Below are 27,154 nucleotides of genomic sequence, written 5' to 3'. Positions count from 1 at the left end.
GTCATACCCTCCATTATGACATGCAAGAGGCCTTCTTGTCGTACAACATGGCCGATCCATCTTGCACGCCTTTCAGACAAGGTCCTGAGCAGGTGCCTTCCTCCTTCGATTCTTTGGAGAACCTCCTCATTTGTAATATGGTCTCTCCAGGAAATTCCTAACAGTCTTCTATAGGACCACATCTCAAAAGCCTCTAGTCTCCGTTTATCTCTTTCGGATAGGCACCATGTTTCGCAGCCGTACATCAAGATACTCCATACATACGTCTTGATGAGGAGTATTCTCAGTTTTATGTCTATATTATTCGATTCTATTATTTCATTGTACATGTCGTATTTGGGCGCCAACGCACAACTGACTCGTACAGTTTGCAACAATCGCCCGACAGTCGGTGAATTGTCTCGCTGAAAAAACCGGCCGGTTACCGCTCGGCGACGCCGACTAGTCTTCCAGCACCTCAACAAACAGCACAACAAAAGTAAAAGCAAAGTTTAGTCGTGTGAAACATTTATGTGAATTGTCAAAGTTCAAATTTCGTTTCTATGGTTTATCGTTTTTCATTAGTATTTTTTTAATTTTCAAGTTTGTTTACTGGCGTGAGCTCAGCTTATTTAGTTTTCAGAATTGATAAAATTGTGACTAACATTGATGTTATAAAGCTAAGATTTTCTTGAATATTGATAAGGCGAGTAACGCTTGTATGACCTTTCACTTTCAAGAATTCTTTACATGATCTGAGTTCGAAGTTTTTTTTTACCTTGTCAAAGTTTTAAGGCCAACCTTATAATTTATGTATAAAAAACGAAAGAAACTTTATAGCATAACATAACCAGATATTTTAATATTCTATAAAAGTGGTCGTGGTATGAGGGGAAATCTTATTCCTGCTAGATTTCTCACTTTAGTTGCCCACTTGTGTGTTGTTGTAACGTTACTATGGGAGAGCCAGCAGAGCGTGAAACATTGTTTACCGATGGAGTTCCACGAAACACATTTAAAGTCGCTCCAGAAGCAGTAAGTCACATCATTGTAAAACTTGAGTTGGCTGCTTTCCATGCCCTACTTAATTTATAAATACATTCATTTCAGTCATACCATAAATTGCATTCTCATTCTCTGAAGAACATTATATCGATTTGTTATTGTATGTTTCTCTTGTTGACGAAACCCTTTCGGCCGACATACACTCAACAGATAAAAGTTGTTCTTTCTTGCTTTAATTCATATTTCAATACATCATGAATACTTCCTTATTTAATTGCTATGCTGCCTGCTATAATAAAACATTGTAAATTTAGAGGGTGCTTGATTGATCGGTTGCGCTAATGCAAGTATATTTATTTCAGATTGATTGGTGGTTATGGTGCTTCAATTGCCTTTATTTGCATTGAACTAATTACATTCCTGTCCGGTATAACCATGTTTGCTTCCACCACAGCCTTTGTCTGTATCCTTTTTATTAACATTCCTTATTAATACATTTAGCTATTAACAAACCAACCATGTATCAATTATTAATTTAGTGAATTGATTTCAAATGATTCTATTGCGCTTAAGATAACATTTGACTTCTTATCAATTCGATGCCGGTGCTACCACAACCCACCTTGATTTAATAAAATGTTATCTCTGTTTAGGGCAAAGATAAGTAAATAATAATAATTATCATAAACATTTCTTTTTTGTGGTTTATACATTTAACATATCAAAATATTGTACACAACTATTAGTCATCTGAATATTGCACATTTTTTAGATGACTATTCTTTTAGTCGCAAAATCATCGTAAAATGAAAATCAGCGCACTTTTCTTCAGATATTGCAATAATTGTTTATTGCTTCTGCACGCCGAACTAGGCCATTTGTACCGGCTCGGGAGATTTGAATCGAGCTGAAAGGGAAAACCTGTCTGGTCACTTTAAATCCTTACCCAAGATAAATAAATAAATTTACTTAAACATATTTCTATATATATGAATGCAAAATTTTTGCAAATGAATTTCGGTTTTGTAATGTGTTTGTACGCAATACAGCAAGGACTCAAACCTTGAAATGACTTAATTCGGCTCCCTCATGAGAGGCAAGCGCATTGAAATGACATTAGATGCTTCCCGCAAGCTGAGAATTAAAAATGCTACATTGTACAATACCTTATTAGATTTCAATGTCAGTTATCAAACTGTGGGCAGCTGAATGTTGTGTTATCCACTGTCATAATCATTAATTGTCGCTACAAACACTGTAAGGTTGAACAATTAGGTTGTAGACCTGATTATAATTAGAAATCCCTTTTCTTACGCCCCTGCAATATTGATAGCGCCATAATCACAAAGCTCCAGGCAGTTGTATCTCTTGTGCAGTTAAAAACTATTTGTCTAAAATAGGATTTAATTAAATGCTCGAGGAATGCAAATCAAACAATTTAATTTAGCATAAATTTGATATTAAATTAACATTTTTTGTAAAAGGGTTATTATTAGATTTGTTGAAGCCTGGTTTGCATGCTGTGTAAATATTGATAGCATTCTTTATCTGTACTGGATATAATATATCGTACTGGAACTCTTATCTGCCCGATTCCTGTTTTACAAATTTGTACATTCAGGAAAATTCTGCCAATTTGTATAATATTATGTACATAATTCACTAAAAGAATTCGTTTAAAGTAAATTCTATAAAAAAAATTAAGGAACCTTATTAATTGACTTTTCTATATGTATTGCAAAGCTATCACTTAACTCTTTCACTGCCATTGGTCCCACAACAATGCAAAATATATTGGCACATTGAAAAATATTTTATTTATAAACCCTGTAACATATAACAACTTTCCAGTTGAAGAGTTTGCTCCACGGAATTGTATTAGTGTTAGTCATTCCTCACTGGTAAAAATGATCCATCTAGCCTGTTAATAATAATATTTGTATACCGCCGTATTTGTAAAAAATCACCTCAAGGGTGCTGTACAAATATATAATCTATTTCTACAATGATCTATCCCACCAATAACCATATACTAGACTAAGTATTACATCCACCGGTTCGTCGATCACAAATACAAAACTATATGTACAATACATAATTTGCATTTTATTGAAATGCATTGTTATTTTAATATTAATGAAATGGTGAATGCCATTTGGTTTTTACAGTAAATACTTTACTTCTAATAATATTTATAATAAATGCCATGTCAACTTTAGTTAACTAACTAACTAACTAACCATCACGCCGTTTCTCCGCAGGGGTAGGCAGAGAGGACGGACCGCCAAACAACTCGGTCTTGGCACACACTCCTTGCCTCATTCACATTCATACATCGTCTCATACATACTCTTCTATTATTCTGACTCTTGACATGGCCCGACTCTAGTATCTGATACTAGAGTCGGGCCATGAACTTACTTAGTGACCAGATCTGGAGATCCAGTTGTTCCTCCTATGTTCTCTGGTTCTTTTCGTCACCCAAGAAACCATAAAAATGTATAGCAAATAAGTGATAAGGTTCTCCACTGTGAATCTGTAAATTAGGGATTCAAATCATTTGTATTGTTTCACAATTGTATAATTAATTAGTAAAATAATATGTAGTATATTTACAGCACATTCCAGAGTGGAAGATACTGTCAGTATCGCCCTGGTGAAAGATCACCATTCAGAATTGAATTTGCTTGAAATGGCTGTTGCCATTTTTGGTGATCAGATCTGAATAGCCAGTTACTTTGCCACCTTCCCCTTCCTCGTCTCCTTCGCCTCCCAACTACCTTCAGCCTCACAACATACCTCAATTGGGGATGCCAGTCTCACTTTCTCCAGACGGTTGTGAGCATTTTTAACATTAAAAACACAAACAAACAAATATAACTGGCTTTAGTTTCATAAGAAATCTCTTGGGTTATCAATTACTGAATTGGTTTTCATTACCTTCACTTCTACCGTGTACGCAAAATTATATACAATTCGTTAACCGGTTAACGCAACACATTGACAATTCAACACACCTTTATTAATCCTTTAGGCTAATTTGTTGGTTTTTGGGAACAACTCATATGGTCTCATGGAAATCATTATATCTCCCTTACTGTCATGGTGAGAAATGTGATCTAAACAGTGTAAGAAAGAGAAAACACCACGCTTTATATTCAACTATTGAAATTAACCACAAAAGAATTAAAATGTTCAACTTTATGAAACCAAAGGTTCCTAACAAATTTAAAAAAATATATATATGAAATTCCGTGAATATTTTTATAAATTATTTTTATATGAAACAACAAAAATGTGAATTGATAATAACTTTGTAATACATTTGTTTAATACAATACATGGGTTTTTTTTTTGGGAGGAATGCAGATCACGCCAAACTCTGGGAATTGAATAAAAATGCACTTTCTAGATGAGAAAAGTGTGTAGAAATTCATTAAAAAAAGAATTAAGGCGCGGAAGAATAAATTGAGGGAGATACAGCCGATCAAAGTTTAATAAATTGCACTTCGCGATCTGATATTATTACCACATTATGACAGTCCGCCGCCATATTTTGTCACGAAAATCAAATTAACAACTATGTATTTACTTTTGAAATTTCAGCAGTGCCATCCAAGAAATAAAAAGTGTTGCCATATAATAATATCAATGCATGGAAAATTCTGAAAATTAAATATCATTTGCCAGATTGGTAGTTTATTATTTAAAATCTTGTAAATACTTAATTTATGTATAAATATAACCTAACCTAACTGTGATTTTCCATAACAAAAAATGACCCTTTAATAACGCCCACTCGCGTCCCCTTTAGAGTTTTATCCCAGTTTTCAAGTAGTTTGTGGGCTACGCTAGGTTTGTATAGACGGTTTGTGATTTAATACTAATACCTTTTTTCCATGTTATTTCCTGTTACACAAAATTGCCCCTTTAATAACGCCCACTCGCGTCCCCTTTAGAGTTATATCCCAGTTTTCAAGTAGTTTGTGGGCTACGCTAGGTTTGTATAGACTGGTTTGTGATTTAATTCTAATACCTTTTTCCCATGTTCTTCTGCCTACTCTAACCCAAACTAAAAACCTAACCTATTTTGTAAAAAAATATTATTATTATATGGCAACACTTTTCTTTTTTTGGTTGGCACTACTGAAATTTCAAAAGTAAATACATAGTTGTTAATTTGATTTTCAAGTCATAATTGATAAATAAAACATGGTTTATATGTATCGCGTACGAAGTTTCAAAACCCTATAACTCAGTTAATAGTGCCGACCCCCACCTAATTCTTTCGGATTCGGATTCCCCAGCCCTAAATTAGTCTAAATCAAGTTCAATTTCGGTTATACTCCCATAAACCGAATTTTACCCTCAGATCGCGAAGTGCAATTTTATTAAACTTTGATCGGCTGTATCTCCCTCAATTTATTCTTCCGCGCCTTAATTCTTTTTTTAATGAATTTCTACACACTTTTCTCATCTAGAAAGTGCATTTTTATTCAATTCCCAGAGTTTGGCGTGATCTGCATTTCACCCTTTTTTTTTTTTATTATCAAAACAGTTACGTAAGATGAGCCATTTTAAATTTTTTTTTATGTTCACACTGAAAATTTCAAATATATCAAAAATTATATTTTTTAAATAATAATAAATTTTCAATGTGTATCAACTTTCTAAAACATATGTTCAGAAATATTCCATGTATTTGGATTTTATTGCAGCGCGGAAATGTTAAAAAGTGATGAAACAAACTAGGTTAAGTAGGCTAGGTTTTCAGGTTAGGTTTTTTTTTCATGGCTTTTAACCACTCAGAACATTAGAACGTCAAAAGACGTAAATATGATAATAGCGGTCAAGACATTAGAACGTCTTTTCATGTCAACGCGCGAGATTTTACAAAAATCGATTTATTTCCATCACTAGTATACGGACTGCCATGATTTAAAAAACAGAGTATCGATAATGAATAACGCTACGCGTCTGTATTCAAGAATATCTATGGAACGTAGAAGTGCATTATCTAAGCCGATTGAATCTGTCATCTTGTTCGTTCATAATTTATTGCGTTTCTAAATAATTTATTAAAAATATTTTAGTTTGGACGGTTAATATTTTGAGGTGACTAATAGTTTTTAATTATATTTCTTCAATATATAAAGTGTTATTTCTTTATGATACTCAGAAAAAAGTACATTTTTCACGGCTTTGAAATAATGGTAAGCGATTCTTACATATTTTTGACGTTTTCATAAAATGTATATTTAGAAACGCAAATATTTACGTATAACAACACAATGCGATAGTGGATTTCATAATCTTTCCAAAACATTTTTTAGAATGAGGCTATGTTTCCCAAAACGTGAGTTATGAAGCTTTTAGCAAAACTCGTAAATAACACAAAAATTATCACGTTTTGACAGTTCTCAAAGGAACACACAGTAAATAAAAGTCTTTGTCTGAGAGGTTAATGAGTTTATATCACTTTTTAAAGGTGTGTTGAATTGTCATTGTGTTGGGTTATCATGGGTAGAATGGTTCAACATCAATAAACGGTTGATCCAACCCTATACTGTTTTGAGGTTATGACTGAATAATTGTGGTTTCTTTGTTATGACTAGATAATACACTGTAGGAATTATCACCCATGATACTGTGGTTTAAAAAAAAATGGTTCTTAATTCATCATGTTGGCTGCCAGCTTAACGACTTTTTAAACTCTGATAAACTGTTGTATACATGGTGTCCGGAAACTCGTAGTACAAGCGGGAAACTGGAGAATCTACACCACATGGGGAACCCAAATAAACATAAAGTTTTTTGATTTGAGCATTTTCACAAAAAAAAAAAAAAAACCAAAAAAAAATATTTTTCGGCTATTTTAGGGTTAAAGTTTTTTCTGGTGTTTAGGGTTGAACAACAGAAGTTTTAACCCTGCAGAGCAGAAATATTTTATGATTACACCGGATTAAATGAAGGGTGATTTCAAAATAATGCTTCAAATCCGAGTTTCTTCATTTGTTTTACTTTCAAATAGTTTTAATTAGTTGGGTACTTTGATCTTCAGTAATAATTTATAAGAATTTGATTAAAAAAAAAAAAAAAATCAACTTCTAACTCGATTTACTCGATAACGAAAGCTCAAATCAAAAAAAAATTTACTACAAAATCGACTCCAAATGTGATGTAGATTCACCAGTTCCCCGCTTGTACTACGAGTTTCCGGACACCCTGTATTTGAGTGTTGGTTTTTCATTTGATGTGAATCGAATTAGCACCAATTAAAATAAATCTCAAAATTATAATTGAAAATGATTATTAGTATGAATAAATTTTACACAAGTTTTAAAAACATGGCTGAAATCACATACCCAACTTGTAAATAAAATTTATACTTCCTCTTAAATTGCACTACATATCAATGACCACATATCAGTTTCCTGAGTATTATTCAAATCAATCCGATAATATATATGCACATTGTTCTAACCGCAAATTAAATATGTAATCACTATTTAATTATTAAATTAATTGGCACATTTCGGCCGGGTATTTTTTGCGCTGGCGCTATGCTGAGTCCATGCGAAACTAAAGATCCCCTGCGAATTTCTTTAATTTGTTTTAAATCGCTATATCTTTGAAAATATTTAAAATATTTTAATAAATTTTTTTACATAGTAACTCAGCATACCCAAGCTATAAAAGTACTAAACTAAAATCGAATATTATTTGAAATGCAACTCAATTAACCTTTTAATATGTTTATTACGGTCTGCCTATCGGTATTTGCCCATACATACCTGCTTTCTTTAAATACGCCCGACATCTCTCCCTCGCTTGCACATAGAAGTTGAGTGGGTGCGGAACGGAGAAAGATTCGAATCGGGTTTCACGGTCATAAAATCCCTCATTCCAGGAATTGCATTATTTCACTAACAAATAATATACTATCCTTTTGTTGAAATACCAATGTAAAATTGTTTTTTTTTTACAATAATTACACATAAATCTTACAAACGTGAGTATATTATTAGTTTTATGGTAAAAAATGTGTAACTTCAATGAAATATTACATTGATGGGTATAATCTTCAAAGTAAGTTAAAAAGAAAAAGTGGTTCCTGAAAATTACTTTCTTCGGTTTTACCAAATAATACATTCGTTTTGGTGCCCTCCTGTCTTATTTCTACAATATTCGGTTTGTATTATTTTCTTAATCTGAGAGGTACAATTTAAAACTACGTTCACCCAATCTCTTAACTTAATGGAGGATATTGGATAGGATTGAGGAAAATAACAAGTATTTTCAGTACAGTTTCCATATGTAATTCGCCTATAACCACCGTGGCAGATCGGAATGCATTCTAAGCTACCAGTATACGACCATTTCATTTACATATTTTGCTCCAAATAATGTCAGGAATCATTACACAATCAAGTAAGTCAAATATATCCCTTAACACCCTGTATAAGGCTGGGTTTACACCTGTAAGTAAAATTTACGACTTTCGTAAATTTTTGATAAGTTACTCACAGGAGCGCTTACATATGCATCCAACTTATCGTAAATAACGCTCACGCAAGCTGTTTAGAAGTTTAATTTACGAAGTTTTCACAGAGACCGCTACACCAGTAATTCTATTTTTGGTAAGATGGCTTCCTGACAACAACGCGTTGCTGCCGACTTTGACAGCTGTCAGTCAGTAACATTTGATAACAGGGATTTGTTATGGATTTGTTTATTTACTTTTCATAAAGTCGAGAATTTATTTACGGTTAGATCATGGATCCCCATTTCCGCACACAACGGATTGCCGCTGCGATAATATGCACAATTTTGTCAAACAAAAATGTGAGGGGCCATAGAGAGTGTTGGATTATGAGTTGGCTTCAAAGAAGAAGTACTGGTGGGGCTTTCGTTCGTTTAACGGCAGAATTAAGAATTGAGGATCAACAACAATTCTTTAATTTTATCCGAATGACAGCAACTGACTTTGAATACATATTCTCTATCTTAGTAATGCAAGTAGCTTAAAAAAACTGGAAATAATCCAGAATAGAGCAATGAGACTAATATTGAAGTGTACTAAGGAATTTTTTTTTTTTTTTTTTATAGTGAATACCTCACAAGAGTCCCAACTGCTCCCGTCTGGAGCCAGTGAGACAATGGCATCCCCAATTGGGGGATGTTGTGAGGCTGAAGGTAAGTGGGGAAGGGAAAGAGGAAGGTGGGGAAGTACCTGGCTATTCAGATCTAGTCACTAAACACGGCTAAAGCCATTTGGAGCAACGTTTCAATTCTGAATGGTGGTCTTACACCAGGGCGATACTGGTAGTATCTTCCACTCTGGAACGTGCCGCAAATATACTATATATTATTTTAATTAATTAATTGTGAAATAACACAAATTAATCAAATAAAATTTATTTGCGCACGCCGGGTTCGAACCCGCGACCTTCGGAATGGCAGTCCAATGCGTTACCACTGGACTATGCCGGCCGGAATTAGATATAATGAGTGTTAAACCAACAATTTACTATCAACTTGCTATAGAGACAAATTTCATTACAATGAAGACTTCCACACACACCATACAGGACAGAAAGAAAACATTATAAAGATTGAATAAATCAAAAATGTTTACTATGTATATAAAGATGTCCAAATGTATAGCTTAGTTCCCAGTGAAATAAATATATTGGACACGTTTCCATTCAATCCAAATTAAAAATAAATTTAAAAATTACAAATTCCTGAATAAACAATCGGGTATCCTGGATACCACCCATGTAAATATTATGTTCACCTATTATATTTTTTTAAATTCAAATTGTCAAAATATTATATTTTTATACTTTGCCCTGAAGAAGGAACGGTGTTTTCGAAACCGGTTGGCAATATTTATTAAAAAAAATATATATAAAGTGGTTTACAAAGTAATATTATTTAATATATAAAAAAGTACTTAGATTAAGAATTTTTTTTTTGTTGTTGTTTGTTTTTGGGGTGTTATGCCGTGTTGCGCTAACTCCTTCTTTAGCCGACGTTTCGGACAGCGTTGCAGTGTCCATCATCAGGGCAGATCCGGTAGATCCGAAGGAACACATCTTCGGATCTACCGGATCTGCCCTGATGATGGACACTGCAACGCTGTCCGAAACGTCGGCTAAAGAAGGAGTTAGCGCAACACGGCATAACACCCCAAAAACAAAAAACAAAAATGCTTTTGGCCGTGAGAATCTAAAAACTTACTAGATTAAGAATATTTAAAAATAAATATGTATGCAATAAGTATTAGAAATAAGAAGTCCCGAGGAGCAACGGCAGAAGACTGAATCTTACTTTCGGTGTTGCAGATTTCTGTTTTACCATCCCGACAATAAAGTCCAAACTTACTGTGAGCGTCTCAACTTATCAATCTATTTTGATAAGCTGTGAGAGAGCCGTAAATTCCTGCGAGAGCGTTTAGACCTGTCAAAAACTTACGTAAGAAAAACTTCTGTAACTTGGTATAAATTACGGTAAGCGACTTATGGTGTCGTTTACATTGGTAAATTTGTCATAAGTCGCTTACGTGATCAACTTACAGGAAAAAACTTACAAGCGTAAAGGCAGCCTAAAGAAAGGTTATTGTGTTGGCTTCAGATTTCAAAATAATGCAAGAATGACTACTTCTCAATCAATTTGTATATCAATTAGAAATCAAAAACCATATTTGAATGAGTCACTGAGCGGCTGTTACTAGCTTGCTTCTCTTGACCATTTTCATAGAATACAGAATAACACGAGTGCCTTGTGGACGTATTTCATTATACAATATTTGCCTAATCGAGGATTACATTTCCTATACAAAACCGTGATTATGAATTCAAATAGGATGGAGATCTACGATGTGCACTGGGCTATCAGGCTATAGGCTCTTCTAGTGACCATTTTTCTCATCAGCAACTACATTGTTATAAGTAAAAAATCAGGTGTTTTGAATTGAAACTATAGATAGTATATCTTTAAAAGAACAGCAAACTTCAATTTCCATTATCTCAGTCTGACATTTTTTGAATTATTGCAGTGTAATTTATGAAATTGCTATACATATTCAGTATTTTAACATTGGACAATGCTGTTGCTTGCCTATTTTTTTATTAATTCAAATACTGTGAAACTCTCTTATAAGGTACTTCAGTGGACAAGGAAAGTAAACTTATGTGAGAAAACTTTGTATATGGGATAAATTGGGTCATTTTTTAAATTTCCCGTTTCAAGGGACCGAGAAAACTAAACTTTTATCCTTGAATGCGGGTTTCACTGTATGTATTCTTAAATTGATTATTACTGACTGCATTGGTTGACAATTGCTTCCTTAACCTGTTGAATCCCAGCTACAGGATGCCACGGAATGGCCACCGTAGTGTTAACCTACTTCATCCTGGACTCTTGGCAGTGTGGCTGGTTTTGGTTCATATTTGTATTCTGTTCCGTGTTCCCGTTCGTGCTTGATCTTATTACTGTGATATCTGTGTTTATAAAACGATAATAAAATGATTTTCGCTAGCTAAATGTTTTTATTATTGTTATTATTAACTGGTAATGGAACTCTAGTTGCTGATTTGGTATTGGAAAATCGTTGCTGGTATTTTACAAATGGATATCTCTATAACTGTTTTTCATTATCTCTTTAATGGAATGTTAGAAATTATTTGCGAGGTTGTATTTTTTTTTTGCATCACTGGAATATGTGTTCGCAGTTAATCATTTTAAGAAAACATCTAAAATCTTGATAAATAAAATAGGAAAGAGTAATCAATTTGATCGGTAATCTTTGTGGTAACAGAAAAAACACTGTTTGGTAACATTCATTTTCATTTTATCACTTAATTTATAGTACGCATCTTGAAATATGTTTGGCTTAGATTATTGATATGATAGATATGAATTACTTTTGTTATTTTTTAATTGTAGTATTTGAAAAAAATTATGATAAAGTGAAGATAGTATTTATTTATTTGAAAAGATACATTACATTATATGGAAGGAAGCTTTTGACTGTCCAACTAGGAAGGTTTCCCCTTTTAGGACAGTCAAATTAACAGGTTTCAGATTATACATGTACACAATTACATAACAGTAACATTACATGATACATAATAGTAACACAATTACATAATAGTAACCAGAGATGTGCTTTATTTCAAATAAATCCATTTCAAATGGAAATGCAAAATGGGTATTTTCCATTTTGCATTTTAAATGCTTTTCTAAAAACCATTTTGCATTTTAAATGCTTTTCTTAATGCATTTTCTATTTTAAATGCTTTTTTGCAACATTCTTCCTACTATCTCCACTCATCTTTTTTTCATAAGCCCCAAATATCAGTCGGTCCTCAACCTCGCTATGAGAGATAATTTACATTTGTCAAGTTGCTCTCTGTTAGGAGCCCTGGCAATTTAGTGATACCATTACAAAAAATACTGATTCAAAAACTGAACATGGGGCCATGACGCTGTAATATTAACTGCTAAGTTTCTATGTTTTTACGGTAGTCGTGGTGTTTTTGGATTTACCATCATGTAATATGTTTGTTCTACATTGATATCCATTATTAAATGACAAAAATATTTAGAAATTCTATAATTATTTTATTGTTTGACCTGAGAAACCATTTTGCATTTTCAATGCATTTTGAAAATAGGTATTTTGCATTTTGCATTTGAAATGCTTTTCTAAAAACCATTTTGCATTTTCAAATGGAAAAATTTTGACCCATTTCCATTTTGCATTTCAAATGGTTTTGGGTACCCATTTTGCACATCTCTGATAGTAACACAATTACATAATAGTAACACTATCTTGTTGAATTATATGACAATTGAGTAGTTAATACACTAATGGCAATATAAGAAAAATAAAAAATTTAAAATTTGAGAGAAAATAAGTATGTAAAAGCGAAGATACAACTAGGCGCTTGTGATAAATAATTATCAGATTACATTTTTTAGTAATATTTCGGAATCAGTCCTGCCTAGATCTCATAACCATTTTGTTATTTTTGGACCAAAGGATGACAATTCCCACAGTTTCAGCTGTGAAGTGATTTTGTTATATACATATTTTAGGACCGAGATATGAGAATAGTTTTTGATAAACTGCTCTGTTGCTTGTTGGAAACAATGTATTGTAAACATATTTTTATAATTCAAAATCTAAAAGAATTCAAAAGTGCTTCTCATGTGAAACCCTCTTCCAAATGATATGACGTGTCTCACAGCCTGAAGCTATTTATAAAAAATACATAATTTAAATAAGTTCAGAACCAAAGGTTACATTATATTGTCAGCCTTTCAAACTGTTCATCTACATTTCGGCAAATAGTTCAGGAGAGCCAAATGAAGTGAAAAAAATTATGTTCATAATAAGTAGGTACTTTTTCTTATTCAAGTATTATGCAAATACTGTTTTTTTAATTGGAATCTACCATCTTCCCCCATTTGATGAGGCAAAAAATTCTCTACAACCTGTGATGTAAATATGACAAATACGTAGTTTGATAAGTTAGCCAACTATATCAATAAAAATAATTCTTATTAAAAAGAAAATTAAGGCAGTCGTCCCATGGGTCGGTAAGGAATCGACAAAAACTGAGTGCTGTAAAGACGCAAGAAATGTTGCACGATCTCTGTAGACAGCAGATAAGCTATGTAGCTTGTATGACCTACAAGCTAACAGTCGGTATTGCAGATTTCTGTTTTCGCATTTACCGCCTTTACGCTGAATGTCATTCTCTTATCATTGGCGAATTTACTCACGGGTACTATTATAAGAGTACTATTCTGCTGCGGTAACTAAAAACACAATACATAAATAAACTTGAGACTCTCAAGGAAGATTCTGTGATTTTATTTACCACAGCAGCATTGTAACAGGTAATTCAATATATTAATGTAAATTGACGAGAGACTGAGAAGACGGCTAAATGGTGTGTGAATGTGTAAACAATAACAAACGACCGCGAATCAAGTCGGTCGCCAAGTGACAATGAGATTGTGTAATTTTTCGTGATTAATAATGTGCCTAAATAATAAATTCATAATATTTTTAAATCATTTTCAACTAAAATAAATTGATGTTATTGATCAAAATGAAATTCGTTTTTTGATATCTGCGGTGTTGCGATAAATATCAAGTGCCCATTGAAACCTGGTACCGCTAATTGTATACGGGAAGTACATTGCATCATTCCCTCTAGCCCCTGACCTGTTTGCTGGCCCCGATACAATACAAATATATGAATCGGTGGGTTCTCGGTATACTGCACTCGGTTTTTGTCGATTCTTTACCGACCCGTGGGACGACTGCCTTACACTCCACACTAGTGTAATGCCTTACTTTTTTTTCTTCATATTTGCCTACAAATCATTACGTTATGCTTCACACAACCCTGTTCTACCAATAAGGTTTTCTTTGCTCGCTGCCGACCTTTACCCAAACTGAAAACGACATCTCGTCCTTCGACATTTAGTACAAGCCATTCAACGACTACGGATGACATTATATGTATTGTCTACTTACTATTTGAGAACAAGATATATATTATTTTGATTTACCTCAGTTTCCATTTGGAAGTCGGTTAAAAGTAACGACTTTTACAAATTTTTACAGTTTACATTGTCTAAGGCCATCAATCGGACGGTGATAAAAAAAAATTCTCGATGAGGCCGGAAAATTTACAAGTTAGTTTTGTAGGTACTCAACAACTTTGAGCGAAATATGGATAAGTATATTTTTAATGAAAACTGCCAAAGCCATAAAATAACAATCAAATTGTTATTCATAACTACTTTATACGTCGTAATGTCATAACTTACAACGGCAGAATAGACGTGTGCAGTACAATATGTCATTTTAAAATTTGATGTTGTTTTTAGAAAACGTATCTTTTGGACATTGTCACCTGCTGAATTTTAATAACCTTTAACATTCTAAAATGGTTTGCTTGGTGATATATTTTTACTGTAGTTATAAGTAATGTTTGACAAAATTATTTCATCACATGCATGGCAATTAAATTTATCATTAACATTTGTGAAATTGAGGAGCGTTTTTTCAAAACTTATGCAGGTATGCATTTTTTTTCGGGAAAATTTGTTTTCTAAAATTGCTTTGTGTCAAAAAGGGAAATTGTAATAAAACTCGAATATTATCGTTAAAACATTTGCGATGAATATAAATACAAGAAGCGTAACAAATTTTGATGTACAGTTTAACCGTAAATTTAAAAAAAAATATGTTATGAAATTGAGCAAAGCATTTTTTGTTGAGTTTTAAGAAAACGCTCATTAATTGTGACAAGTCACTAATCTGAAAGCGGTTTCATGTGTGTTCATATATAAAATTTTGATATATTTTTTTTATAAACAAATGAATGTTTCTCAAATCCTGAAATATTATTTAAACATGCTATATTCAATAAATATTTCCCTAACCGCCGCACTTTTAGGCACAGATTATGGAAATTACTACAGCGAACAAATATTTACATGCACAAAATAGGTTATTAGGTTCTTAGTTTGGGTTAGTTAAGTAATTTATACTGAAACAAAACATTCTTAAGTACCACTCTATACAAAAAAGTCCAAAATGGTGGCAAAGGGATTGTTTTATAAGGTAAATTTTAAACTTTGAATAAAAATGCATCTTTTACCATCAATCCCGACGTAAATCAATTATTGTAGTAGTTAAGTTATTCTCTATATTTTTTAATACTAGTTATATTTTGACATTTTTCACATGTAATTCAAGTTCGAATGTATGTTATTTTTCGGTTCCGTCTATTTTAGGAGAACGTAGCCGGCAGTAGAAAAACCTTTTGGTCAGAATGGACATACACTTTAGTCCTGGCCGGCATTGTCACTACCCTCGGATCTTCACTCCCCGTAGGATACAATATAGGAGTAGTCAACACACCAGCGGACGTAAGTTTATCCTCCTGCATTATTCTGTTTGCGAAAGGAAGAAGGGGATGAGCAAAATAGTTTAAGTTTCACTTAACCCATATTACGCTGATAGTGCAAAAACGCAATGGCCAGCATGCTGGTCATATTTTGAACAATTGATAAGGAATAACCATTATTTCTTCAAGCAATCATTAAAAAGGTCATACTGTTAGATTAGAAGAAAACAGGCAAAACAAATTTGGTTTTGTACTTGGGTTCTCCATAGTTTGTCAAAATATGGCGCTCGGGTCGGGTAATGTGTTTTTAAATAAACATTATCTTTAACATGTGAAAAAGTTTTAGGCCCTTCAGACATGGAGATACTATATCGTACAAGCTATGTAACTGTAATGCAACCACAGGTAACCTACCGATATGCTACTCGATAAAACTGGTTTCCATACACGGCGCTAACTCAATTATACTGAACATGATTCCAACGACGAAGACAATCATATTGTTCTTCTTTATATTTACAAGCATAAAAAACGATCTAAAAGAATATTTTGGGTTTACCCATACAACGAAATAAATGTTAATTATAGGGCATTTGTTGCCGCCAAAGAACTCCATGGGAATGATGTCAAATGAACTTTTCTTTCCAACCTCAATCCACGCCTTCTCCGCTAAAGCCTTTTTAACGTATTCCGGGAAATTATAGTTAAACATGGACATTTTCCAACCTATAGAACAAATTTAACATGTTCAAATCATGCTCGGACGTCATTTCTGTCAAACGAGTAGCAGATACGAATGCATCTTGCGTAGCGCGCTAATAGCACTATCAGTAGCATGCAACTAACGTCAAACCAGTAGTCGACACGTAGCGTCGTGTACGAACAGTTACAAAATAGAATGGCGGGTACTCACAAGCGGTGCGTACGCTACGCGCACTAGCTCGTCGCTTGTAAGTATCTCCATGTACGAATGGCCTTAGTCATTTCTAATATCCAACATCACAAACTGGTAGCAGTCAAATATGGGTTAAGTCACCTCGTACGTATCTTGCAAGGAACAATTAGACAAATCAAAATATATAGTATGATTTTTTAAGCAAAATAAATATAACATGATTCAATATTTAAAAACCACATCATTGACAAAAAGTTGAGTATATTCAGTTCATTAGAACTAGACTCAATCTCTTACTTCTGTGCGTCATATATTTTCTATTTTCATCTTGTTACTCATAATGTTTTCTGTGATAACTGCCCTTCAATCATTTAAAACATTTATTATTTATTTTGTAGGTAATTAAACAATTTTGCAATGAGAGTTTAATCAGTAGATTCGACAGCCATCTCAGTTCCGCCTCCCTAAATCTGCTGTGGTCTTCTATTGTGTCCATATTTATAATTGGGGGAGTTACTGGATCCTGTCTGGGGGCTACTATAGCTGATAATATCGGAAGGTTAGTTCCTTTCAACATTTCATCAATTATTAATGTTAACAACTCTCAATGAAAATGGAATAAGACACTATTTGAATAAAATACCGAAATTAAGAGAAACGGCCTTTTTCATACAAAACTTTAAGTTGGATTTGAGGCTACAGTACCTAACCAAACTGAATAATATATATATTTTAAAATCAAAAGCAAATAATTGATGGCAATCCATCACTGCGTAAATCATATTTTGCCACTTTCAGGAGAGACAAACTGCCGATGATTTTACCTAAACGAAAGGCATTTTAGATGCGCAGTGATACTATTTTCATTGTAGAACTATTCCCTTACATTGAAAAAATCCTATGTTATATAATCCGATGTCTTACGCAGTGATGGATTGCAGTTGACGAAATCTTAAATTATGGTATACATATAGGCCATTAAATAATTAAATTATGGTATACATATAGGCCATTAAATAATTAAATTATGGTATACATATAGGCCATTAAATAATTAAATTATGGTATACATATAGGCCATTAAATAATTAAATTATGGTATACATATAGGCCATTAAATAATCAAATTATGGTATTCATATAGGCCATTAAATAATTAAATTATGGTATACATATAGGCCATTAAATAATTAAATTATGGTATAAATATAGGCCATTAAATAATTTAGCCAACTTTGGCATTTTTTTGTGATTTTATTGTAATTATTAAAAAAAAAAACTTGCCCTACCTACTGTGTTAATTTGTGTTCCATTTAAATTAAATTATTTTTCATTTTATATTTCATCATATTTGTGTTGTAGATAGAGAATTTTTTTTTAATTAATATTAACTCCCAAATAATTGCCTCTAAAATCATGAAAAATTGAATTCTTAAATGTCCATTATTTTATAAATTAAAACATATAAATAAAGCAGCACATATCCATACTAAATATTTGCAATACCTTTTGATTAATAAAGTAATTTTTCAGTTTCCTTGGGTATTTTGGCCTCAATTCCAAATTGAAGTTTCTCTTAATTAGGTTTCCGTAGCTCAGAACAGTGAGACTAAGCATAAAGAGTACAAGTCAAAAACAAAAACTTTTCAGAAGACAGATTTCAAATTTATAAACTGTGGGTACTTGTTTTGGGTGATTCATTCATTTTAATTGATTCATATTTTTTAATTTGATATCGCATAAAGATACCAGAGATTGAAAAAATGAAATCTAAAATGAAATTTTTTTCCTTGTACTCTTTATACTTGATAATATTACAATGAGGTTTAAACTTCAATAAGTTAATCCTAATAGTTAATTTTATTTTTATTGAAGGTGTTTATTTTTACACATGAGTAGGATAAGTTATCAGTTGGTCATTTCCTTGGAAATGTGGTAAAGATATTGCCCAAACAATGTATAAGTAGATGGTTAGTGTTTTGCTTATAATACGAATGGGTTATTAAAAATTGTGTAATTTTTTAGGAAAGGAGGAATAATTGTTGTCAATGGATTGTCTTTTATTGCCTCAATTCTATTTGTGGCCAGTCTTTCGGCTAACTCGGTAGAAATGTTATTTCTTGGGCGGTTGATTATTGGATTATCGGGAGGTAAGAATCTCTAGTTATTAATCCACTAAATTGTCTTGAAGCTTTGTACATAATAATATTTGTCTTTTTTGCTATTCAAATTGATTGGACTTGTTTGTTCTAGGCCTGGCTACCAGTATTGTTCCCATGTACCTTACAGAGCTGTCTCCAATGAAGCTACGTGGAGCGATGGGCGTTCTGTGTCCCCTGGGAGTCACCACCGGTGTGCTCATTGGACAAGTTATGGGACTGAAATCACTATTGGGTAATAAGAAAATAATGTATATTTTATAATGTTTGCTTCACATGGTGCACTCCTATATCACCATTGAAAATAACACTAAATAGTTCTTAACAGCTTTCAATTAAACTATTGGTAAAACAGGAATACTTGGAGCAGGTGGATGAGTTTGTGTATTTAGGAAGCATGTTTACGAGAGATGGGAAGCCTGACAGAGATATTGAAAGAAGAGTAAATGCAGGTAACTCCATTAATGGAGGACTGAACGCAGTTGGCGCTAACAAAAAATTGTCCAAAGAAGCGAAGTTAGCAGTCCACAATGGAGTGCTGGTGCCTACCCTGATGTATGGAAGTGAGGCATGGAACTGGCAAAGAAAGGATGAAAGTAGATTGAATGCTGTTGAAATGAGATCTCTGAGGCGTATGTGTGGTAAAACCATGTATGATCGTGTGAGGAATGTGGAGATCCGCAAAGAGTGCAAGGCTGATGTAAGCGTAATGAGTAAGATCAAGAAAGGGACGCTTAGATGGTTTGGGCATGTAGAGCGAATGAGCGAAGAAAGGAGTGTAAGGAGAATATACAATGCAAATGTGAATGGTAGCAGAAGTCGGGGACGCCCGAGAAAGACATGGCACGACCAAGTGAATCAGATACTTGAGTCGGGCCATGTCAAGAGTCAGAACAATAGAAGAGTATGTATGAGACGATGTATGAATGTGAATGAGGCAAGGAGTGTGTGGTGTGACCGAGTTGTATGGCGGTCCGTCCTCTCTGCCTACCCCTGCCGAGAAACGGCGTGATGGTTAGTTAGTTAGTTAGTTGAAATGTGTTGGTGGCCATTTGTAGTGTGTATCTTCTATATTCTGCTGCAAGCAATAATGACTTCTTGGTTAATAGGTTCGGATGACGACTGGCACTACTTGTTGGGTTTCTATGGAATTCTTGTCATAGTATTCACTCCGCTTCTGCTTTTCCTGCCAGAAAGCCCAAAATACTTATTCATCGTAAAGTCTGATCCTGAGATGGCAATTCAAGGTAATTATAGCTTTTAATCGTAATATTCATACCTCAGGCCTTTCTCCTAGATCAATCAAACATGTGAACACAAAACAAATTAAATTGATTTATCTCCAAAGTATCTATTGTAATTAATTTCTATTTTGATTTTTTTTGCACACATAAATACATAATATCTTTATTATATTATTTGTAGCTTTATCTCGAATCACCAACAAGCCCCCCGCAGACCTGAATGATGAAATAGCTGTCCTGGAGGGAGAAGCAGATGACGACTCGGAAGACGGAAAGAAGTGGGGAATACTCCAACTCCTCAAATCTTCTGATCTACGACTTCCACTGTTGCTGGTCTGTGCCATGCAGATGGGACAACAGACCTCAGGAATTAACGCTGTATGTGTCCTTTATTAAAACATTAACAATCTTACTAATAAAAAAAATCACTTCACAAACGTTAAACGGTGTTTTTGTTACACACTGTACAATTTCTAATTAGAATTATTACTAATAAAAAATGTCTTTCGAAAAAAAATATCCGACAACATAGCCCTTTGGCAGACTCACTCAGGACTGTGTATTTTGAATTCTGTGAAATTTTTCGACATTTTGATCAAAAATGTTTGTGATCAGCTTTTTTTCTACTTATTTCATGTTTGTAATTAAAATATTGCACTTTTTAAATATGAAAGTACATTACAAAATACAAAAAAATAAAAAAAAGGTCATTTTATCTAGTTTCCAAAATGGTATTTGTTTTTACTGCATCTTCAAAATAATCAAATAAATAGAACATTTAAAAAATTCCGAAATTTTATGAGAAATTATTATTATTTCAAGTTTACACAGCAGATAAACAACCCCCTTTGACTGGATAAGCAATGTATATATCTTTCCATGAACTATTTAAAGTCAGTTTCTATTTTACATTTAAATTAGTAAGATTTTCACATACATGGTCGTTTATCAATTGAATAAAATTTTCACCACTTTTTTTAGTAAGACTGTAAATGTTTTTCAAATTTCTTCATAGCTCTGATAAAAATAGGTAAGTCCACTTTTTGGCAATAAGTTCATTCTATTTAATTAGACTGTAACCTCATTCACAAAAGGAGTTCTTTAATATTAACCCCTCAGGTTAATTTGTTCGCTTTTGGGAACAACTCTCATAAGAATCGTTGTGTCTACCTTACTGTCATGGTGATAAATATGGTCTAAACGGTTCTATAAAAAGAAAACACCACGCTTTTCATTCAAATCTGGGAGTTATCCACAGAAGGATTAAAATAGGCACCTTTATGAAACCAAAGGTTCCGACTGCAATTCAAAAAAAAATTATGACCCTTTTGACAAATTTTTTATTAATTATTTTTATATAAAATGACAAAAAAATGTAAGATGACAGTAATGTTTGTCCTTTTTACACTTAGCTAGAAAAAATAATTTCAAAGCTTTTTTTCAGAATTAATCATTATTTTAAATTTTTTTTTAAAGAAAGACAAACATTCTCGGGTTACGAATAAACTGACAATATTTAAAAATCTCTGACTACCACCACGGTAAGCGGAAAATATTGTTTGTGTTGTTATGGACGACTTAGCCCGCCCAGGAATTGAATGTGCGATGCCTGGGACCCAAACGCGATGCCAACGCAGCTACTGACCGCTCAAAAAATTATTATTAATATTTTTTACTCTTCAAAATAAGGGACGTGTTGCATCCAAAGTACGTATGCAGGGACCGCGCTTGGTGTGTAGCTCACCCAAGAGACATGAGGAACTAGCGTCATTGATCCCTTCGGCACCGGTGCGTAGTCGGGATACACGCCAAATGCGCGCCCAACATTTGTACACGGTTGACATTTATCACATGAGAACGGGTCGCTTCTACGATTCGTTCTTAAGTTCAACAGCTCGGCTGTGGAACCAACTGCCGGCCTCTGTGTTTCCTCCCTCCTACAACATGGGACTCTTCAAGACCCATGTTCACTCCTTCCTCTCCACAAAAAGACCCTCCACACAGCATCCCCAAAGATGACATAGGCCCTGAGGGAAATTATTTTCTTCAGGGCCTCCTGTGTGGAGTAAATATAAAAAAAATGACATTTGTAAGAATTTAGCATTTTTAAGGACGGGTTGTTTCGGAGAATTTGAACAATTCTTCAAATTTCAATGTTAATTTGCGAGCTCTGTGAAAGATATTTTCTAGTTCTGTTATTATTTCAGTTCTGTCAAGAAACTAGCCTATAATGATATAATATCAGAACTTGAATAGGACTTTCACAGAACTCGCAAATTAACGTTGAAATTTGATGAATTGTTCAAATTCTCCGAAATAACCGGTCCTAAGTGTCCCACATTCATCGTTTTTTTCAATAGGTCCCTTTCAAAAACGATAGAAAGACGTTTCACTTTATGCAACATATTGTGTTCTTGAAGATAATGATAATGTAATGCTTTGTAAATGCGTATATTGTAGGTGTTCTACTACTCCGCCTCCATATTCAAGAAGGCCAAGCTGGACGAGCACGAAGCGCAAATGGCCACCATCGGCGCGGGCGTGGTGAATCTCACCATGGGCGTGCTCGCCATCCCGCTCATGTCCCGCTGCGGCCGTCGCCCCCTCGCCCTGGCCTCCGCACTCGCCTCCACCATCTGCCTGCTCGCCCTGTGCCTTACCATCAATTTAATTGTAAGTTAAATTTACTTAAGACGGCCGTTCAAATCACTTCACTTATAGGCCGACTGCCAGTGACTAATGCTTTCTGACAATATACAGGCAACTCGTATTGTAATATCAACATTTAGTCTGTGAAAATAATTACTACTTAAGGATTACTAGTCCTTTCTATAATAGCCTGCAAACTATTGGCTGCATAAAACAGAACTACAAATCCCAAATCAGGGAAACAAAAGTTTGGATGTGTTTCCAAAATTGAATGTTTTATTACACTATTTAGTTAGACACTTTAACAGATGTGTTATAATTAACCCATCTCACTCATTTTTAGCATCGCTATGCAACCTGATTTTAAGGCGGCTTGGTTTTTTGACCGTTTTTTACGAACATTCACATCCGGTGCAGAAAAGTCCCACTATGGACTGCACTGTGAATCATTGTCTTACTTTAGCAAACTTTACTTTCTGGGTCCGGTTATTTGAATGTGTGCTCTTGGGCGGTCAACATTCAACTGATGTCGTAGTTTATTCAAAGCATTCTTGAACCTTCCTGGAGCCAAAACTCACCTAAAAATGTAGTGGTAGGAGTGGAATTCGCTTCCGGCAAAAGACTCGGCAAGTGTCCTTCACAAATAAAATAATTTATTTATTTATTTATTTAAACGCCCATTGGGCTTTTACATACATTGTTATTAGTGTTATTACATTAACTATGTGACATTTAAAAGTTTACGTACATATATAAATAAAATAGTTATTATATCTGTAGTACATAAATGTTTTACAAATAATACAGAATACCATTATGGAGAACAGTTTTTTTTTTTACTTAGAAAAATAAATGGATTGAAATTAATCAGCATTTATAGGGACTTAAAATCATATTCGAATTGTTATTTAAATTACAATATTAATTTGTAAAGTTAAAACATATATATTAAAGTTAAAAAGTCATAAAAGAAAAGAGTGAAAAAACAGAAGCTAAAAAATGGGTTTTTCACTATGGAGTGGAGAAGTCATACATTTCAGCAAAGTGTTTATGTAGATTTTGTTTAAGCACTGCTACGGAATCTCTAAATATATCAACAACATTACCAAATTTATTACCAAAATTTTGTATTCGATTTAACGATATGTGCGCATGATAATTAGATTTGAAATTGTCACAGAAAAAGGTGGAATTTTGTCTTGTATTTTTGGAAGGTACAAATAATTTTATTGTGGCAAGAATTTCAGGGTTGTCGATTCTATAATTAATAATTTTATTTAGTAGAACAAGGTCGGAGATAATTCGCCTATCTGATAGCGTAATCAAATTTAGTTGATGCATGAGTTGGATATAATTTATATTTTGGATTGGAATATTCAGTTTAAAGTTAATAAATCTTAAAAATTTGTGTTGTACCCTTGAAATAATATGATATTTATGTCTAAATAAATATAGAAATAATTATATAATGGTAGAACACCGTTAATTCGAAGCCCGATACTTCTAAAAAACGCGTAATTCGAAATTTTCGCCAAAAAATATTATTATACCCAGAAAAAAAATTTCATTCAAAATGGTTTTTTAATTTGAAATTCGTTAATTCGTAATTCGAAATTTATTTTTGTAATAGGTCGATGACACTTCTACAATGGCAACTCAATTTTTCACAGATAAAATAAATATGTTTGCATGTAACGAAACAAGCTAGAGTAATATTAAGAAATATTATTACCTTGCCAAGTGAATAAAATATATGGTAAGAGCATTTTTTAAAGCTCAAAATACCATAAAATCGAGTCAAGTGCGGTTCAGGTGCTAGTGTGTCCACTAGGGATATGCTGGCATTAAAACGATCAAGAATATCTTCTGTAGCGGTCATAATTTTTTCCCTTTTGAATACAGAAAGGAGGCACAAAGAATGTTAGGGTTCAGACTTTTTCATCAATAAATTTTGTACATATTCTGTTAAATCCATTATAATGTTTTTTTTAATCTTATTACAGGATGTCTACGAAGATTGGATGCCTAAGCTGTGTATTGCAGCCGTTTTATTTTATGTCTTGTTCTATGGATTGGGAATTGGACCAATCCCGTATTTTATTGCATCGGGTAAGTGTACCAACCTTCATATTATCAAATACGTCTTTGAGAATTCCTCGTACATGCATCAAAATACATACAAAATTTTAAATCGCTTTTTTTCTAGAAAGAGTTACGGCAAGTTTTATGAAGATTTCTAAAAAATTAATTAATTTTCCAACTCAAATACATACATAGTATCACAATGTGAATTTATAAAATCAAAAAATAAAAGCAATTTATTTTTCATTTTGTCATTAATAGTTATTATAATTTATTTCAGAATTATTTGAAGTTGGTCCCAGGCCTGCTGCCATGGCTTTAGGGTCTCTAAGTAACTGGGGAGGGAATTTCATAGTGGGGATGTTGTTTCCTACACTGCAGTTCTGGATCGGAGCATATTCTTTCATCATTTTTGCCGTATCCACTGCAGCCCTTTACATGTTCATGAGGTTTGTACCACTTAATTTATAGTTATGGATAACTTTATCACCTGCAATGACTTCTTTGAATCTTTATAAATATCTGATACTCATGTTGTACTGGGTGGCGCAGATGGATCGGGTGGTTTTAAAATACTTGTAAAACTGTCAATTTTAAAGGTATTGGATTGAAATAAAGTGCAAAACGTGTAGTTACAATGGAAGTTTATTAACAAACAATTGGTAAAGCTAGTTTTTAAAAATTACATCCATCAAATGCCCTCCTTCTCGAGCGACGCATTCTTGGAGTCGGTCCTTAACGTTCCGCATTGCCCGCTCAAGCACATCACCAGGAATTAATGTGATTTCGTTGTGAATTGCTGCCTTCAACTCCTGAATTCCGGGTATCGGGTGGTTATGAAGTGGACTGTACGTCTGGAGTGGGGGAGCCAGGTGTTCGGCGGTCTTCGTGCTGTGGTGGGGGGGACGGGAAGTTTCAGTTGCAGACTGGCAGTCAATCGCGATGGCTACGTGGTCCGTTGAGCATCGTGTTTTCGCAGTGGAAGAGTTTATACGCAATAACGAGTCAATTGTTGCTGTGACGCGTGCCTTTCGCAAGCGTTTCAACATCCCAACTCGAGGTAGTGTTCCTAAGCGAGATACGATATTGAGTTGGGTGCATAATTTCCGCACTACTGGTTCATGTGCTCCAAAATGGACGTCTGGACCTCGAAAAATAAGAACGCCTCAGAACGTGGAGCGTGTGAGACGCGATGTCATTACGAGCCCACGTCGATCAACGAGACATCGTGCTCAAGCTCTTGGAATGTCACGTCGAAGCCTTCAAAGGATTCTTAACAAAGAACTGAAATTCCACCCCTATAAAATCATGGTGGTCCAGAAGATTCTCCCAACAGACCATCTTCAAAGGCTTCAGTCTAGCCAACGGATGTTGGAGTTATTGGAAGATGAAAACCTGATTATCATGATGTCTGACGAGGCTCACTTTCACATTAACGGCTACGTCAACAAGCAAAATTGCCGTTACTGGGCCGACACTAACCCAAGAGACCTACACCAACGGCCTCTCCATAGTCACAAAGTGACGGTTTGGTGTGGGGTTTCTAAGGTAGGGATAATTGGGCCTTACTTTTTTGAAAATGAAAGGGAGCAGGCGGTTACTGTTAATTCGCAGCGTTATGTGAACATGATTGAAGAATTTCTTCTCCCACAACTTGAAGAGAACAATTACGACATGGACAATATGTGGTTCCAACAAGACGGGGCAACTGCACATACCGCTAGGATATCAATGCAAGCTGTGCGCGCTCTTTTCCCTGGCCGTTTGATTTCCCGTAATGGAGATCTCCATTGGCCCCCTCGCTCACCGGACCTCACGGTATGTGACTTCTTCTTGTGGGGCTATTTAAAAGCAAGGGTGTACGTGAACAAACCCCGGACTATTCAGGAGTTGAAGGCAGCAATTCACAACGAAATCACATTAATTCCTGGTGATGTGCTTGAGCGGGCAATGCGGAACGTTAAGGACCGACTCCAAGAATGCGTCGCTCGAGAAGGAGGGCATTTGATGGATGTAATTTTTAAAAACTAACTTTTCCAATTGTTTGTTAATAAATTTCCATTATAACTACACGTTTTGCACTTTATTTCAATCCAATACCTTTAAAATTGACAGTTTGACAAGTATTTTAAAACCACCCGATCCATCTGCGCCACCCCGTATAATCAAGTCATGTACATGTCTCTACTGAAATCATGA

General features: G+C 34.1%; 1 protein-coding gene across 1 annotated transcript in view; it reads left to right on the top strand.

Annotated features, from left to right (window-relative positions):
- Positions 1 to 519: 519 nt before the first annotated feature.
- The window catches only part of LOC149422044 (solute carrier family 2, facilitated glucose transporter member 3-like), a 32,049-nt gene continuing 5,414 nt past the window's right edge, over positions 520 to 27,154 (top strand). Inside the window, exons 1-11 of the mRNA XM_089634265.1 lie at positions 520 to 685; positions 851 to 1,014; positions 15,814 to 15,948; positions 17,220 to 17,380; positions 18,847 to 18,971; positions 19,075 to 19,215; positions 20,090 to 20,227; positions 20,406 to 20,602; positions 22,685 to 22,897; positions 24,877 to 24,982; positions 25,236 to 25,404. Of these exons, the coding sequence (XP_089490391.1) occupies positions 937 to 1,014; positions 15,814 to 15,948; positions 17,220 to 17,380; positions 18,847 to 18,971; positions 19,075 to 19,215; positions 20,090 to 20,227; positions 20,406 to 20,602; positions 22,685 to 22,897; positions 24,877 to 24,982; positions 25,236 to 25,404 (1,463 nt within the window). The 5' untranslated portion in view covers positions 520 to 685; positions 851 to 936. The remainder of the gene's footprint in view (positions 686 to 850; positions 1,015 to 15,813; positions 15,949 to 17,219; positions 17,381 to 18,846; positions 18,972 to 19,074; positions 19,216 to 20,089; positions 20,228 to 20,405; positions 20,603 to 22,684; positions 22,898 to 24,876; positions 24,983 to 25,235; positions 25,405 to 27,154) is intronic.

This window comes from Hesperophylax consimilis, chromosome 8 (assembly GCF_061612785.1).
Source record: "Hesperophylax consimilis isolate HC1 chromosome 8, BYU_Hcon_1.0, whole genome shotgun sequence".
Lineage (NCBI taxonomy): Eukaryota > Metazoa > Arthropoda > Insecta > Trichoptera > Limnephilidae > Hesperophylax > Hesperophylax consimilis.
The sequence above is the reverse complement of the archived record's forward strand: the minus strand, read 5'-3'. Positions and strand labels throughout refer to the sequence as shown.